Raw genomic sequence first — 19591 nt, forward strand, 5'->3', positions numbered from 1 at the left:
TCAATAGAATAACTTGGGTTGTAACATTACGGGATGTTACGAGAGGTTTCGGAACGTCACGGAACCTTTTCGGGGCATACCGGGGCTTAGGAATGAAGTATGTAGGTAAAAATAAGAGAAATCAGCGTTTGCAGGTCAGAAGACCCGTCGGCGACGGCCCCCTATGGCGTCGGTGACGCACCTGGGAGTCCCGACGGCCTAACTTCCTGTCTACGCACAAAGTCTAGCGACGCAACATTCTGGGGTGCGTCGGCGACGCGGCCCAGTGCCGTCGGCGACGCCCCTTCCCGGTTCACTTTTGCTGATTTGTTTTGTTTGCTATTCCGTGGCCCCCAATTCAGTTTCGGACCTTCGTTAAACTTAGAAAAGCCCCTAAATGTTAATAAAACCATGAATATAAGTTGACTAACATGAAGGCTATTAGTTAAAGGACGAATGAATAGGAAATAAGTGTAAGAATGAATGTATGTTTCGATTAACATGTCTAGAATGTTCATAATGAAGGATAGTATGGTTTTATGACCTACGAAAATGAATTATTGAAAGCAAATAATGCATGAATGATAAAGAAATAAATGATACAGTATCTAATAAAATATGTAATAGTAGATGGCGAGCACAGTGAGTGTAAATGATGATGATAATGATATTACCAATAATGACGGTAAAGATGATGCCTTATGATGAATGGCATACGGTGTGGTCACGAAGTGACCGTTAACACCGGGAATGATGAATGGTATGCGGTGTGGTCACGAAATGACCATTAACACCGAGAATGATGAATGGTATGCGGTGTGGGCACGAAGTAGCCGTTAACACCGAGGATGATGAAAGGAATGCGGTATGGTCACTAAGTGGCTATTAACACCCGAAATTATGAAATAAAAGCATGATAACCATAATTAAAAGGACAAAGGTCAATAAGACGTAAGCATGATGGCATGAAGTAACATATAACGAAGTGAAAAGTATATAAAATTAACGAATGTGTAATAAGTAAAAGAATGAAAGTCATTGAAATATGTTAGGCATATTAACATATTTCCTAAACTATGTTGTAGAATATTTCTTAAGGCAAAACCAATAGTTTCGTTAAGTTTCCGAAAATGCAACCTATGATAATTAGGATCCTCTAAATGTCAACCGGGTCATGTTGAAATGTTTCAAAGTAAGAACGTATATGATTGAAAAGTTGTGAATGAAGTTCTAGTTGGGTTTATCAACCCTATAATGAGAGATATGTGGTGTGGCCATAAAGGACCGTTAACACCTAGCATGAAAGAAAGGAAAGTATAAAAAAAAATTAAAATGTTAGGATGAAATGAATGTGACCAAAGAATCAATTTTAATAATGATCTCGAATGATATAGTAGATGGCTAATGAAAACGAAGAAAATTATTAACAAAATATGTTCCGAGTAACGGATGATGCGAGAAAGTAAGTAAGAAGGATGAGGGATTCTATTCCCCCTATGAACGAAAGGCATGAATGATGTGGCCTATCGTGACCAATGTTGATGATGATGTACAAGTGGAATGAAAGTTATTGAAATATGATTATGAATGCATCAATGAAACTTAAGATGGCATGGAGAGTATATGAAGTAATGAATGTAGAAAATGCTTAAGGTAGTTGACGGATGAAGGAAATATAAACGATAATAAATGACATGGTAGGAAGGAATAAAAACAATGATTACGGAAGAGGATGTTATGGTCCTAGAATGTAATGAAAGGTAAGAATGATAATTACGATTAAGCTTAGAAAATATTGAAAATGAACGGATGATTCAATTTCGAGTATAGTATGATCCTAAGGATGAAAATCTTGTCAAACAAAAGTAAAGGTTTTTCCTCCACCTAACTAAAGATAAGTATAAACATAATAAGTAAGTGGCACAAATAGCCTGGTTGGTCAAGCATAATGTAGGACAAAAAGAACATACACACACACACACATATATATATATATATATATAAATGATGCGTATGTGAACGTATGTGAGATATGTTGCCGCTGGTTGTGGGAATGTGAGTAGGGATATGTTGATAGTTAATCGTCGTAGACCTCAACGGGATATACGAGTAAGAGTAAAACATATGACAAATGTGGTAAGATATAATGGTGTAAGTAATTATATATATATATACGTAGGAAGATGTTGAGGTAATAAGATTATGATGAAAGAAGTATGCTCCGAACACGTTGTGTATTAAGCATGTGACGATCGACTTATGAGGAAAAAAATGAATAATGGCCTAAGACCTAGATGGATGATTTAAGCACTGACGAGGATAGAGATTTTTGTAAGAAATGGTAAATGAAAACAAGTATGTCTAAAACCAATAAGGAAGTACAAATGTGCGAATTAGTCCATCATATTGTAGGAATGGATTAACAAGTAACCGATAGTAATAGAGTTACTAAATGTTGAGACAAGTATATGTATATGTATATATACACACACACATACTTTAGTGGCCAAAGTTTTTACGTCACAAGAGGGGGTGACTAGAAAGAATGATGATATTAATAATAGAGAAATCAAGTAGTAGGCTCATGGTGAGCATTATTGTTTCTAACGGCATAGTGAAGGAACAAGTATGGTTAGTAACATGGAAGGCAGAAGTAAATGACTCATAATGCTAGTAAATAAATTATAATCTTCATATCAATACAGGAAGTAATGGCGGCTCTAAATTCTTGTTTATTGTAAAGTATGGTTATTAGATATCTTGAAATGTCATGATGGAAAGATGGTAAGAGTCGACCCGCATATCGGAAAATGGGTAATAGAAAGGAAAGAAAAGCGAGGGACTGTTAAGAAAGCGGGTTACACACTTAGTATGCCAAATTTAGAAAAAAATTAGAAAGAACTGTATGGAAAATGTGAAAGGTTAACGTCGAAGGAAACTAGAATGAAAATATAAGAATGTGTAACTATTAGAGGAGGAATGTTACATAAAGAGGGGTTGAGTGGAATGTAAAATATGATGAATATTTGAATGGATATTTGAATAAATCTTACCCTCTATCAAGTTCCCTATCGTAGGTGAGGAATTATTAGAAGATAAACCTCTAAAGAAATGTTCGAGAGTTAAAGTTTCAATACGCATGATTCTTGAGTCGTATTATAAAATAGCCCTACGTGGTAGAGTGTAATCTCAATTGTCGAATGAACGGTTGTGCCAAGTTTTATGTAACTCATACGCGAAATGGAGTGGCATACGTAATAAGTTTATAATCTCGTATGTAGTGGAACCTAGGTTGATAAGAATTAACCCTTTGAGGTACAATGTTGGGTAATTGCCTTGGTATTACAATTGCTAGAATGAATGACGTATGTATGACGGCTATGGAATGTGATGACAAGTATAGCTGAGTATGACACCTAGAGTGTAATATGAGTTGCTCATATGTAAGTATTGATTACACGATCATATTGATAGCGTGACTAAAGACTTGTGTTGGCCCTTCTCACCCAGGGATAGACGGTAAAGAGGTTAGAGCAGGATAGTATGTACACGATTTGTATAAATGTATACATTAAGTTGTGGTTAACCATGCAGTTATGATAGATCATCAGTGGAAGAAATATTGGTCACGGGTAAAGATTATACGAAAGTATTGCAAGAAAAGTATGAAAAGAACTATCAAGCAAATGACATGAAAGAAATTTTGCTTGATATTGGCCTTGGAAGAATGGGGAGTATGTAGAAACTAAGTAGTTAGAAACTATTGAATGATGTTTGATTTGTGAATTAATATGAATGAATAGGAATGAACAAGTATGAATATTATGATAATTATTTCCCCTAAGTAAATGTTAGAGGTATGCGGGAATGAATAACCTGACAGATAAGTTTTAAGAAATCAGCTAGAACAATTGAATGATAATCATGAAATAATGTAATAGGATCGTTTTGATTCATACAAGATTGAATTACCAGATGCAATAGAGAAGTCTAGAGTAGTAATGATCGATTCATCACGAGGGATGATCGAATGAAAGCATGTTATCGAAGTTCGAGGTATGTAATCACGAAGGGTTATAGATAAACTCGTCAAAATGTATGTATTCAGGTTTCGGGGACGAAACCTTCTTTAAGGGGGTAGACTTGTAACACATCAAATTTCGTATGTTATAAAATAATATTATGTTCGTTGTAACGCCCCAAAATTTCGTATGACTTAGAATAATAATTTTATCGTGATGTTTTAACGATAAGGGATGATAAACATAGATTTTTGCCATATCGAAAGTTTTATAAGAAATAATAAAATAGAAACCCCTTATGTAAATGGAAGTAACCAAGTTAGTATGGGAAATGGCTATTTTGAAAACATTCAAAAAGACAAGGGACTAATAATGTAATTATGTGATGAAATTGGATAAAAAAAAAGAATCAGTGTTTCTCCTGGGCTGTACGATCGAACAAGAGGGAGAGAGCTAAGGGAAACCCTAGTTCTTCAAATCTCTACAAAATTGAAGGAGTAAAAGGCCAGATTTTCAATGCATGAGTTAGGAATCATGATCCCTTAAGTGTTATAAGTATCATGTAAGTCGAATTTCATGTTTTTAATGTTAGTTGATGAAGTGTGATATGTGTAATCAGTGCTTTTATATGAAATTGAATATGAATACTAGATGTATCAGCATATGGGAGTCGAAATCATGCTTGAAATTGTATGTAATGATGATTTGAAGTAAAAACCCATTTGTATGTTATAGGATGATTAGAAATTTGTGAAACCCTATATGCTAATTATTATGATATTGATGATTGAAGCAATGTGTTGATGAAATATTGATAACTAATTGATGATTAAAACCATGTGTTCATAGTTAGGATGACAAAAGATGGAATTAGGGATGTTTATGTTAAACAATTGATAAAAGTATGGAAAAATGTGCTTAAGACACTTGTACATTATGCTGAATTTACGATACGCATACAAGGTGTTCAATGAAATGTCTAAATTGGTTTAGTTGTGATTTTCATGAACACTTGTTAAAATGATGTAATGTGATTATGGCAAAAAAATGAATGTGGTTAGTTAACGCCATAATGTACAATAACGAATGTCCATATAATGAAATTCGTGAAAAGCTAAAAGTGTGAAGTTGTAATATATAGGCACGAATAAGGAAGAAGGCACGAGTCATTCTAAAACTCCAGAAACGCAAGATCGCTGTAAGTTCATATGAACTTCATTTACCTTTTATGTAAATTTACAAATGGTAATTTTAGAATTAAAGCCTCAGTGTAAAGTGTATGGTGGTTCATGTTAAAAATTGTGATAAGTAAAGTATCGAAAGATGAATAGAGATGCAATGTCAATGGTCATGTAATGATTCGCTTCAAGCGGATCAAAATGTTGGAAAGTGTAATGTTGGAATGGTTTATGTAATGACTTGTTGATAACGGGCCGAATTGACGAAAGAGTGTTAAAGATATGGCGTAGGTATCGATCCATTATGTAGGGGTTGATAAGTTTATAAGTTGAATGTTTCCGAAAGAAATGTAAAAGAGCATAAAGAAATTTATGCTAGAATTGAAAAGAATGATTTACAATAAGGATGTTGACAAGATGATGAATTTTATAAATGGGTCGAATAATGACAAGAAAATGAAAGTCTTGAATTTTGTTTGGCTAATCGAACTAATAAATGTATTGGTGTTTTGAATGATAGGTAAATCCCACTCATGATGATGCGAGCTCGGATCGAACACACCCCACTACATCGCCTTTTATGCACTTCCGGTTAAGGTCGCCTTTTGTAAATGGGTCAAAACTCTTTCATAATATAAATGTTAAACTTATGTCTACGATGTTTCGTAAGTAAGTTAGGATTTTCAATTCCTATTTTGGTAGTTCGGTCAAAACACTTGTGATGAAATTTTGTATGGTTACAACCTTTATGTCTTTTGAAACGTGTCGTAGAATTAGTTTGAATGATGATTGTTAAAAACAGGGAATTGTTTATAGTACGAACGGGTCATGCCCAATTTTTGTTAAAAATTAATATGTCATTATTATTATTTTCGAATGTGAAAAAGTGGGCGTTACAGTTTTAGGTGTGTTTTATGCCTGAAATTATTGTGTTTTATGACTTTTTACACTTTTTAGGAAAAACACACTTTCCGTAGGATTCCCACTCTTTATATATATATATATATATATATATATATATTCTCTGGATCATATCCAGATCATAAGTCATGACCAAATTTCTTCAGAACTTTCTCTCTCTCTACCTAAACCATCTCCATCCCACCACCACACCTCCACCATCAACACCACCGTCGCCACCGCACCTTCATTGTCACCACCACCACTACACCGTCACCACCACAACACCCACCACCGCTGCACCTCCAAAATACCCACCACCGCCGCGCATACACACCATCATCCTCACCCTCCTCATCTCCGCCCAGCTCACATTCGTCGCCGACAACTCCGGCGACGTAAACACTCTAGTTTTCGAAAACCCAAGACTCCGGCAAGCCTACATTGCCTTACAAGCATGGAAAACCGTCATATTATCCGACCCATATAACTTCACCACCAACTGGACCGGTCCAAACGTCTGCTCCTACGGCGGCGTTTACTGCGCCCCATTCCCAACCAACCCCTCCATCCGTGTAGTCGTCGGAATCGACCTCAACCACGGCGACATCGCCGGTTACCTCCCATCGGAGCTCGGTCTGTTAACCGATCTAGCCCTATTCCACATCAACTCAAACCGGTTTTGTGGAACTGTTCCTACAAGTTTTGAAAAATTGACATTACTTTATCAGTTAGATATAAGTTACAATCGGTTCGTTGGAGAAATGAGTTTTTGATGGTGAATTGATGCTATGTTTTTTAATTTGATTTGCTAATGTATTCATTGTGGCAGAGGTGCAAAAGCAGGAAGATTAATTGAATTGGGTCAAAGTTTGAGATGATGGGTGTTTATTTATGTGCGTTTTTTACAGGTCGTGTTCAGAGGAAGAATTAAGTTTGGGCAGTGTTTGTTGTCTCTTGGGGTTGGGTTTTGTAGGGTGTTTATTCTTTTCTTGTTTGAGTTTTTGGGTGTGTATCGGTTCTGTCATGTTGTTTGTGGCTGGGGCAGTTGTTGGTGGTTGAGGGTAGTGGTTGGGGATGGTTGCTGATGGTGGCTGGAGAAAGGTAAAGAGAGAGAGAGACGATGGTGGTGGCTGGAGAAAGGTAGATAATTTATTTTTATATATATATATATTAAAAGTAAAAGTTAATACATTAAAGACTTGTTCCTTGTACTCATGTGCATACAAGACTTGTATTTTGTGTGTAAATGACCAAATTACCCTCATAGTTAACAGACTTGGTGGATAAAGTTAGAAATTTGGACTCAAATGGTTAAAGAAAATGCTTATAGAGACTTAGATCATTAAACTTTTTACTTTTAAACTCAATTAGTTAAAACCTATAAAACACATGTACTAAAATTACTAAAAAAAAATCTTACTACATCTATAGGAAAAAATACTTTGAAAACACAAAGTTAAAAAAACAGATTAATGGGCAATTTCGTCAATTCACATACAATTTTACCCCCAACATCCACCATTATCGCTTCCACTCTCCCTGAAATCTCTCGTCACTTTCAAACCATTTGAATTTCCAACACAAATTCATCTTTCTTCTTCTTCTTCATATCAAATATTCAACGCCCAAAACTGCATTCAACCTCTAAATTTCTCACACAAGGTACACCTTACCCTTCTTATTTCTTATTATTTCATCATTTAGTATCTAAAATCGTTCAAGTTTCATCATTTCAAACTGTTTCTTCATGTGGGTCTAGTGTATTTGATCTTCACTTTTATTGGATCTTTGTATCATGATGTTTACTTAATCTTGATATGGTTATCTTGTAGTATTAATTGAAATTCTGTTTGAAAAAAAAATAGTGAATTTTTTTTTTTTAATTTCTTGATGCTCTTGGTTTTGTCCAGGAAGTAAAAGACAAAACTGCCGTCTTGATCTTCTTTTTCTGAGTTTCAAATTGTGTTAAATTTTAAAAATCCCTAAAAAAATAAAATTTTTGAGGGTTTTGTTAAAGTTTGAAAATTTAGTGATCAAACATTGTGTAACACATTACAAAAGTGTTTCTTGATCCACATTTGTTGGGATTCTTGATGTTATAATTTGTTAAATTTATGTTTTTCGACGGTTAGGATGGAATCTGGAAATGAGACTGTGTTGGAAGATGAAAGTGGTGGTGTTGTTGATGAAATTAATGTGAAAAAAGAGGAAGGAAACTCGACTGCGGTTGAGGGGACCGATTCGTAAAAGGTTGAAGTGGTTGAATCTTCTGGGAGTGTTGGTGAGATTAGTGAGCAGAGTTCCAACAAAATTGATACTAATGGGGATACTTCAAAGAACAATAAATCTACTAGTGCATCGGTTCGAAAGCCAAGGGCAAACTTGTCTCAAAGTTCATCATTTTCGGCTAAAACCCGAACCCATGATGGGCAATCGGTGAAACCACGAGTCGGGTCAAAGGGTGAATCCACTTTAGCAGGTTTGCATCCCGCGACTAGAAAATCACACGGTGGAGTGAAGTTAGTTGAATCAAGTGCAAAAAGCAGTGGCTCGGCTACTCGAAGAGCCACTTTAGATTCGGTGCCAAGTGCGAGCAAGTCAAGGGTAATTTTTTTTTTTTTTATATTTGAGTACCCTCCTTTTGATTGTTTGATTAATTTGTCTGTTCTTAGTGTATATTGTTGTTTGTTTGTTTATTTTAGGCTAAGAAAACCAATGGAAATGAAGACGGAATCCCTTCTAAAGACGTGTTGTAAGTTTAACAATATGCTATTTAGTTACTTGATTAAGAAATGCAATATAATTATTTTGGTCATTTTGTGATTATTTGAAACTTTTTATTCCATTTTTACCCTTGTAATACAGAAAGATAGTTAGGGAAAAGTATAATTTGTTTGCTCTGATTTAGTAACATAATCATCATATAGTCATTTAACGATACATAAGGAAAAACATTATCAATTTTATATCATATTGTAACCATTCTAAAATCTAATCCTGTTTTAATGGTTTTATCCTTATAAGCTATGCAGCATTTAAACTTCTTTCTTGTAGATAGAAAGTAGAGTAAACTTCTATTTTGCTCCCTGTGGTTTTGTCACTTTAACGGTTTTGCCCCAAACCTTTAAAAATAGCCATTTTCCTCCAATAGTTTGCTATGGTTTTTCCATTTTGCTCCCCGCCTCTAACTCCATCCAAATTGTCTGTTTTTCCATTTTGCTCCTTGCAGGGAGCAAAATGGAAAAACCATAGCAAACTATTGGAGGAAAATGGCTATTTTTAAAGGTTTGGGGCAAAACCGTTAAAGTGACCAAACCACAGGAAGCAAAACGGAAGTTTACTCTAGAAAGTAATATTAGGGGTATTTATGGAAAATGTGTTATTGGATTGCTCCTTAAGAAAAGGTTATTATCTTAATCCTTCTAATTAGTGTGACGATGTACATATGAAAAACTTACAAATCTTAAGTTGTATTCATAATTGTCAATTGAAATTTGAGGCTGTTTTTGTAATCGCAGATCATCTGATCAGCACTCTAAAGCGATCAAAACCGCAGTGCCAGTTAAAGAAGATGACGACACTCATTCGACATCCTCATCGTATTATACTCTACTTAATCGCTTATATAGTTACGCTTCATTGTTTGACATTCTTTTCAAACTGTTGACTTTTTCATTGAATTTTTCGACAATGTTATGCCTAGTGGGCAACGTAGGAACAGTGTCCCCGGCTTTTCTTTCAGATTGGATGAACGTGCGGAAAAGCGAAGAGAATTCTTTTCAAAGTTGGAAGAAAAGAGTCATGCAAGAGAAGTGGAAAAGACTACTTTGCAAGAAAAGTCAAAGGTCTTAGATCTTGACTTTGACTTTGTTAGTCAATGAAGTTTATAACCGAGTCAACTGTCAACACTTTTAAATTGTTGGGCTGTAAATGCAGGTAACCCAAGAAGCTGAAATCAAGAAGTTAAGAAAGAGTTTGACTTTCAAAGCAGCACCGATGCCGAGTTTTTACAAAGAGCCCCCTCCTAAAGTGGAACTTAAGAAGGTATTTTGTATTTTTATGTTTAGTTTTTATAAAATCCTGAGTAAAATGCCATTTTTGTCCATGAGGTTTGGCCAGTTTTGCAACTTTCGTCCAAAGGTTTGTTATTCCGCATTTGGATCCAAAAGGTTTGAAATCTTGCTATTTACATCCTGCTCGTTAACTCCATCCATTTTTCTTCGTTAAGTCAGGGGTATTTCTGTCTTTTTTGCTAACTCAAAGGGCAATTCAGTCTTTTTCGTTTTATATAAAAAGACCGAATACCCCTGAAAAAGACTGAATTGCCCTTTAAGTTAGCAAAAAAGACAGAAATACCCCTGACTTTACAGAGAAAAATGGATGGAGTTTACGAGCTTGAAAATGGCAAGATTTCAAACCTTTTGGATCCAGATGCGGAAAAACAAACCTTTTGACGAAAGTCGCAAAACTGGTCAAACCTCAGGTACGAAAATGGCATTTTACTCTTTAGTTTACTAACTGTAAGTTTATATAATAAGCCATCTAGGGTGAAGTTTGACTTCTTTTGGAATAAATTTCTATAATGCCCTTCACCGAGCATTACACTAACTGTAAGTTTATTTTCTGGTTCATCTTATGCTATATCTTTGTGTTAATAGATACCAGTCACGCGTCCAAAATCTCCGAAACTAGGCAGAAATAAGAGCTCTATGGCTTCTGTAAACCGAACCGTGGCTGCGGTGAGCCCACGGGTCAGGGACCAGCCTGCATCAAGTGCAGTCAACCTTAACAAAGACACCGTTACATCCAAGAAACCAGCTAGAAAGCCCGAAGCCAACGCCTCATCTTCAAAGACAGAAGTCAAACCTGAAAAGTCAACAGAAATACCTGATAAACTAGAAGATCAAGAAAAGGACCAGGATTCAGATGAACAGTTTCAAGAAGTTCAAGTCCCGTCAGTGAATACTCTCGAAGTTGAAGAATGGATCGAAATTAGTCCTCAAAAGAATGCAGTAGCAGAGGAATCACCCGATCAGGGTACGACACCTGGAGACATTGTGATCGTCGGAGGTTAGAATGTGCCATGAAATGCTTCTTTCTGAATACTTGTAGTTAATAGGTTTATGATTTATGTTTGTGTGAAAAATTTAAGGTTTTTGGGTTGTGAATAGTGTGGTAAAAGATTGTTTGTGTATATGGGTCTCTACAGGTTTTGCATAAGCTTTCTTTCTTGATCTTTAAGGTTGTAATATGCAAAAGAAGTAAATTATTGTTTTGGCCCCTATGATTTAGCTAGTTTAACCCTTTCAGCCTAAAAAAATCTTTTGACATATCAAACCTCAAGGTTGCATTTTTTAACGATTTTGGCCCCTAAGGGGAGGAGGGGTGGTCACTAGTGATACATTTCTATCACTACCAAACACCAATCAACTCATGCCATGTCATCACCCAATATTCTATCACTAGTGATAGAAATGTAGGGGGGTGGTATCACTAGTGATAGAATTATATCACTCCCAAATTTTAAAAATATTTACTCTCACAAAAATGCAGTGGGTCAACACGTGTCAAAAAAGCCAACTTCAATCTTGTAGAACAATTGGTGAAGTTGGTCAACAGGACAGGTGTCAAACATGCAAACAATTGATAATTGAAGTTTCATGCATTATGCTTTCAACTCGTTATTTTTTTAACGAGTGATAGAAGGGGAGGCGGCGGTGTTCGTGGTTTTATAACGCGTGGCCGGGCGTCCATCACGGACCGCCCCGCCCCGCCTGGCCTAATACTAACTTTGTTACTTTTTGTAGTTAAGTGTAAAGGTAATCAGATCATTATATACCTTTGGGGCTGTTTTTGATAATTATGAAGTCTTTTAATATTTAATAGATTATTAGTACAATTACTCAAGGTTATTTTATTATTTTGTTATTTTCACGATTATTATTTAACAAAATACATTTTAAATATACAAATAATATGTATTTTCTTTAACCGTTTGCTTTTTACAAACATTGTTTTTAAATCATTTGTTTTTAAACCCTTTTTTTAAAACCGTGTTATCGTTTTTAAAATTGTTCCTTTTTAAACCATTTGTTTTTTTTTAAATCGTTCTTTTTAAATTTATTTGTCTTTTAAAGTTTTTTTAAACAATTCATTTTATACTGTTCTTTTTAAAATCATTTGTATATAAACTTTTTAAACAATTCGGTTTTTAAGTTGTTCATTTCAAAAGAAATAAAAACGACGTTTATAAAAAACAAAAGAAATTGAAGATTTGAAAAAAGATGAACCATTCTAATAAAAAATTTGCAAAAGATCGTTCATTTCCAAACTTTTTTTAGAATGGTTTATATTTTTTCAAATAATCCATTTGTTTGTTCAAAATTTGTTATTTTTTAACCTTTCGTTTATTAAATTCGTGCGTTTTTTTTAAAACCTTACACTTGTAAACTTATTTTTTGTAAGGTTTTGTTTTTTTTATAAACGTCGTTTTTTAAACCACTCGTTTTTTAAAATCGATCATTTTGAAATCGTTCATTTTTTAAAGTTCTTTTTACTTAATGGCTATAAGTAAATTGAATACAAAGTTTCAAATGGTTTTAAAAACGGTTCTAAAAGGAATGGTTTAATAAGAAACGCTTTTAAAAATGAACGACTGAAAATAAGCGAATTTCTAAAAAAGTAAAAAAAAAACGGTATAAAATGAAATGTTTAAAAAAACTTTAAAGGACAAACGACTTTAAAAAGAACGATATTAAAAAACAAAGGGTTTAAAAAGGAACAATTTTAAAAACGATAGACTGTGTAAAAAAAGGTTAACAATCAAATGATTTTTAAAACAAAGTTTATAAAAAAACTAACGGTTAGTGAAAATGCATATTAATTTGTATATTTAAAACGTATTTTGTTAAATTATAACTGTGAAAATAACTAAATAATAATAAAAACTTGAGTAATTGCATTAATAATCTTTTAAACATTAAAAGAACTTTGTAAATGTAATTATAAGAAACAACCACTAAAGTATATAATGACCTAATTACCCATATACATAACTGCAAAAAGTAACAAAGTTAGTGTTAGGGTGTATATATATATATATATAGGTAGAGGATCATGTAAAAAGTGGGACTTTTGTGAGAAGTGTGAGAAATAATTTGGGAATGACAAGTGTCCTTTATCCTAACTAATTCAAAAGGGTATATTAGTAATTTGACATTTTTATCATTTAATTGATTTCCAAGAATAATTGCCAAAAAAAAAAAAAAAAATGCCGATGAGTTTTTTAAGGTTTGAATCGAATTTTGAATTAGGAGAAATTTTAGGAAACACTATACATCTGATTGTTTTATATTCTTCATCATCTTTTAATCGCGGCATCTTTTAATCATACATTGTTCATGGCGTGGTGTTTTAAAAAACTGGAGACATTGACTATGATTCAAGTCATGGTGTTTTATCTGGAGACATTGTTCATGGCGTGGTGTTTTATCTATGACTTGAATCATACATTGTTCATGGCGTGGTGTTTTAAAAAACGGGAGACATTGACTATGATTCAAGTCATGGTGTTTTATCTGGAGACATTGTTCATGGCGTGGTGTTTTATCTATGACTTGAATTATAGATGTTTAAAACACCACGCCATGAACAATGTCTCCAGATAAAACACCATGACTTGAATCATAGTCATGGTGTTTTAAAATCTGAGAATGTTTTGTATTGATAAAACACCACGCCATGAACAATGTCTCCAGATAAAACACCATAACTTGAATCATAGATGTTTAAAACACCACACCATGAACAATGTCTCCAAATAAAACACTATGACTTGAATCATAGATGTTTAAAACACCACGCCATGAACAATGTCTCCAGATAAAACACCATGACTTGAATCATAGTCAATTTTATCCAGTTGTTTTAAAACACCACGCCATGAATCTGATTACAGTTCTCTTTATGATAATGTATGACGAATATGTAACCAAAGACCTCGTACAATTAAGGTGAATCATTAATTCCTATATTTAAGGAAAAAGGAGTGAATGTAGGAGTTTTTGGTCGTGTATGATATGGTTACCATATTTCAAACATTGAAAAAGACACTATTGCCCTTCAATTTTACATAAGTTCCCTCTAATTAAAACACAATTTACATTTTTATACCCTATTGATCTCAACCATTAGATCAAATATCCAATGGTTTAAAACACTTCTTACCCTTCTTACATTTTAGACACTTTTTACCATATCCCTACCCTATACATATATATATATATACATATATATATATATATAGGTAGAGGATCCTGTACAAAGTGGGACTTTTGTAAGAAGTGTGAGAAATAATTTGGGAGTGACAAGTGTCCTTTATCCTAATTAATTCAAAAGGGTATATTAGTAATTTGACTTTCTTATCATTTAATTGATTTCAAAGATAACTGCCAAAAAAAAACTTGCGATGAGTTTTTATCTTCTTCATCATCTTTTAATCGCAACATCTTTTAATCATATATTGTTCATGGCGTGGTGTTTTAAACATCTAGATACATTGTTCATGGCGTGGTGTTTTAAACATCTGGAGATACTGAATATGATTCAAGTCATGGTGTTTTATCAGGAGACATTGTTCATGGCGTGGTGTTTTAAACATCTGGAGACATTGACTATGATTCAAGTCATGGTGTTTTATCTGACTTGAATTCCAGATAAAACACCATGACTTGGATCGTCTGTTTGTTTGATGATTTACGATGTTTTTTGGATTCCAGATAAAACACCATGACTTGAATCATAGTCATGGTGTTTTAAAATCTGGGAATATTTTGTATTGATAAAACACCATGACTTGAATCATAGATGTTCTGGGAATGTTGTGTATTGATAAAACACCATGACTTGAATCATAGATGTTTAAAACACCACGCCATGAACAATGTCTCCAGATAAAACACCATGACTTTGAATCATAGATGTTTAAAACACCACGCCATGAACAATGTCTCCAGATAAAACACCATGACTTGAATCATAGTCATGGTGTTTACGATTTTTATACAATGTCTCCAGATAAAACACCATGGCTTGAATCATAGATGTTTAAACACCACGCCATGAATAATGTCTCCAGATAAAACACCATGACTTGAATCATAGTCAATTTATCCAGTTGTTTTAAAACACCATGCCATGAACCTGATTACAGTTCTCTTTATGATAATGTATGATGAATATGCAACCAAAGACCTCCTACAATTAAGGTGAATCATTAATTCCTATATTTAAGGAAAAAGGAGTGAATGTAGGAGTTTTTTGGTCGTGTATGATATGGTTACCATATTTCAAACATTGAAAAAGACACTATTGCCCTTCAATTTTACATAAGGTCCCTCTAATTAAAACACAATTTACATTTTTATACCCTATTGATCTCAACCATTAGATCAAATATCCAATGGTTTAAAACACTTCTTACCCTTCTTACATTTTAGACACTTTTTACCATATCCCTACCCTATATATACATATATATATAAAGTTACATCTATTTATAGCACAACTTATTATTAACTTTTTACAGAATTCCCTACATGAATAAGTCGACAGAAATTTACTGATTGTATACGTTCCAATGGAAATTCAATGTGCGTTCATTCGATATCCATATATTAATAAAAAATCATAAACAACAAAAGTACCTAACTTAATTAAAGCGAATGTTTTTAAATGTCACATATTTTTTTTTTTTTGAAAGGAAAATTTCATTCAAACACCTCGAGAGGTCCTCAAAGCAAGGACCTTCGAGCAAACATACGAGAAAACATCAATCCAAAGGATATCTACACCAATTTTTCCAGTCTATATCTTTCCACCTAGATCTATTATGAATCCAAAAGTATGACGTTGACTTTACAATCTCCAAAACCTCAATCGGTCTCCGCCGCTTGTTGTTAAAAATACGAGCATTACGCTCATTCCACAACACCCACATAGTAGTGTAAACAATACCTCTTAAGGTGTATCTCGCTTCTTTAGACTTTGTTTGAATCTCCGGCACTCTCAAAAGGTCCGTCACATCAAAAGCAAAACTAGGACTCAACCGACACCGCGCTTTAACTCTACTCCACACTTCATAAGAAAAAACGCAGCCAGTGAAAAGATGTAAAGCCGTTTCCAATTCTGATTGACAAAGAATACAAGAGGTTTGTTGAAGGTTCACGCCACGTTTAAGAAGCTCTCTGAAGTAGTAGGAAGACGATTACGAGCAACCCTCCATACCATTATTTTGCATTTTAGCGGAACCCAACCCTTCCATTTTATCATCGGACTATTATCACCCATAGAGTTGTTGGAAAACAACTTCTTTGCCGAGGACACTGTGAATAAGCCATCTTTTTCAAGCTTCCATTTCCATTCATCTAGACCACCCGTCCATGTCAAATCGTGAATCTCACTTAGAAGCTGAAATAATTCTGTCACCTGCCCATGTGAAGAAGGTGCTGATCTCCAATCCCACTCCACGGTTTTAACATTGTTCACGCAACGAATTCGAGCTGAGACCTTAACCCATTTCTTTTTTCAAGCCTAAACAGGTTAGGATATATAACTCGAAGAGGTTCTTCTCTTAACCAAATGTCTCCCCAAAAGTTTATAGAAGAACCATCACCTAGCGAACCAACAAAAAAAGAATTAAGAGCCGACCCGTTTGAAATTGTTTTCTCTCCCACTTTCACTATTTGTTTCCAACAACCACTAGCCGAAGCGCTACATGGTAACATAGCCCAAGGCCTACTCGACCCGTGACATCCCAAAATAATTTTCTTCCACAAGCTACTACCTTCTTTTTTGAATCTCCAAGTCCATTTCAAAAGGAGCGCGTCATTCACCTCTTGTAACGTAGCCACACCCAGTCCACCTTTAGTAACAATATCCCAAGCAACCCACAGAATCTTTTTTTCTTCACAAGAACCGCCCACAAGAAACGCCTCATAATAGTCTCAATAGTATCAATCACGGCCTTAGGAGCTTTGTAAAGCGAAAGGTAATAAACAGGTAAACTTTCAAGAACCGACTTAATGAGAACTAATCGGCCTCCCATCGATAAAGTCTTCGCTTTCCACGACACAGGACGAGCTCTTATAACTTCAATAACCGGGTCCCAATTGCTAATACGAGTCATCTTAGCCCCAACTTGGATTCCTAGGTAGACAAAAGGAATCCCTCCTCTTTTGCAACCCAAGAATTCCATCATATTATCCACCTCTGACTCTTCCGTACCAACTCCAAAAATATTGGACTTATGAAGATTTATACGAAGACCCGAACATAGATAAAAAAATACGAAGAATCCTGGCAATACTCTGAATATTTTCACGCGGCCACTCTCCTAAAATAAGGGCATCATCCGCATAGAAAAGATGAGTAATATCCGCTTCGTCCTCCGATAAACTAATACCTTTAAAAATACCAATCTCCTTAGCTTTCTCCAATAACCAAGAAAGAGATTCCATCACAATCAAGAATAGAAAAGGCGACAACGGATCGCCTTGATGGAGACCCTTTTCACAACTAAAATCGAAGGTCGGCGAGCCATTAACCAAGACCGCGGCTCTAGAAGAATGAAGAATACCTTTAATCCAATCACACCAAATCGGATGAAAACCCATTTGTGACAAAATAGAAATCAAGAAGTTCCAGTTGACGTTGTCATAGGCCTTCTCGAAGTCTATTTTTGACATAAAGGCCTTTCTATTTCTTTTCTTCAACCACTCCATGACTTCATTAACCATTAGAGGACCATCGAGGATGAAACGATCAGATAAGAACGCCGATTGAGACTCGGAAATAACCTGGCCCATTATCTTTTTGAGACGATTTGCAAGAATTTTTGAAATAACTTTACTAATCATCCCAATAAGAGTAATAGGCCTATAATCTCTAAGACCCAAAGGCGTTTTGACCTTTGGTATCAAAGTAATAAAAGACGACCCGCAACCTGGATTAATAATACCTGACGCGTGAAACTCCACCATGATTTTATAGAAATCCTCCTCAAACAAGTTCCAAAAAAACTTTTGACGAAACGAAAATTGAAGCCATCGGGACCAGGCGCCTTATTTGAGCCACAATCAAATACCGCCTCTTTGATTTCTTGTTTGGAAAACATATCAACCAATGCGACTCGATCCTGTTCACCAATTTTCTTTATACCCGAACAAACCAGAGTTAGCCGATAAGGTTCCTGCTCCTTGAAATGACTTCTAAAAAATCTTAATATCTCTCTCTTAACCAAAGACGGTTTTGTAACCCATCGTTAATCAAAATGCCCGGGATAGAGTTTCGCGCCTTTCTTCCGTTAACAACATTGTGGAAGAAACTAGAGTTTTCGTCACCAAGCGAGGCCCATTTAACGCGAGATTTTTGTCTAAGATCACGCGCCTTATGATGCTCAATATCTTCAATCGCTTTCTTGTATTCTGCCCAAACCCAAAGATCCGTTTCATCCAAGTCTTTAAGTTCCATTTGAACCTCAATCTCCTCTTTTTCTTTTCGTAATCGAGACTCGTCTTCCACTTCTTTAACACTATAATTGTTGAACCACTCTTTTAAACGATATCGAAGTCTTTTCAATTTGTTTAACAAATTGACATCCGCTGCACCTTTATTTACCCAACCTCCAAAAACCGAGTGGACAATATCTATACAACCAGGCCGATCCAACCATGAGTCAAACATCCGAAAGGGTTTTGGACCAAAGTTTGAATCCTAAACCAAGAAAACCAAAGGAGAAGGATCCGAGAATTCTCTATTAAGAGCTCGAACGCACGCATTAGGCCACTTGTTAAACACATTGTCACAAACAAATACCCTGTTGATTCTACTCAACTTACACAAACCTCTTCTATTGGACATATATGTATACCTCATCCCTTTCATATTATATTCCCGTAAACTTGCTTCATCGATAAAATCATTAAAGTCACGGGCACAAACCGGATCAAAAATCGAATTTTTTCTTTCATCCCGATCTCTAACCGCATTAAAATCACCAAACACTATCCACCAGCCTTGATTCGAATGAATAAGATTATTAATTCTCGCCCAAAGTTGTCTTTTATCAACATTAGTTTGAGGAGCATAAACATTGATAATATTCACTCTAATGGAACCGGCTAAAACCACACCCGCCACATGAAGAAAATTAATATCTTTGGTCACCGAATCTTTCACAAACACTTTAGGGTCCACATACTCACTAAGCCACCCGAGTTACCATTCGCATCAACATACTCATAATCAAAATCCGACCCTCCCCAATAATTAGAAACCAATGTCGATTGAACATTGCTAACCATAGACTCTTGCATACCAATGAATGAAATCCCACAGTCGTTTTTAAGCTTCTTAATCCAACCCGCTTTACCACAAACCCCAACACCTTGAATGTTAATAGAAAGACAATTCATTTCTTACCTCCTTGTAACCCTTCATGAGTAATCGAGT

The 19591-nt window shown here is 35.0% G+C and overlaps 1 protein-coding gene and 1 long non-coding RNA gene across 2 annotated transcripts; both read left to right on the plus strand.

The window, feature by feature from the left end:
• Positions 1-4445: 4445 nt before the first annotated feature.
• On the plus strand, positions 4446-5987 carry LOC110940308. Its single transcript, XR_002592989.2, has 3 exons — positions 4446-4563; positions 5143-5199; positions 5700-5987. It is a non-coding gene; the product is annotated as an uncharacterized LOC110940308 (long non-coding RNA).
• Positions 5988-6228: 241 nt separating this feature from the next.
• On the plus strand, positions 6229-11340 carry LOC110932499 (protein WVD2-like 4). The gene is made up of 10 exons (XM_022175831.2): positions 6229-6830; positions 6991-7024; positions 7128-7183; positions 8215-8278; positions 8333-8686; positions 8785-8834; positions 9601-9681; positions 9786-9927; positions 10019-10126; positions 10741-11340. The coding sequence occupies exons 1-10, from the start codon at positions 6229-6231 to the stop codon at positions 11155-11157; spliced, it is 1908 nt and encodes a 635-aa protein (XP_022031523.2). The 3' UTR covers positions 11158-11340.
• The last annotated feature ends 8251 nt before the right edge of the window (positions 11341-19591 follow it).

The sequence above is a fragment of the Helianthus annuus genome, chromosome 1, assembly GCF_002127325.2.
Source record: "Helianthus annuus cultivar XRQ/B chromosome 1, HanXRQr2.0-SUNRISE, whole genome shotgun sequence".
NCBI lineage: Eukaryota > Viridiplantae > Streptophyta > Magnoliopsida > Asterales > Asteraceae > Helianthus > Helianthus annuus.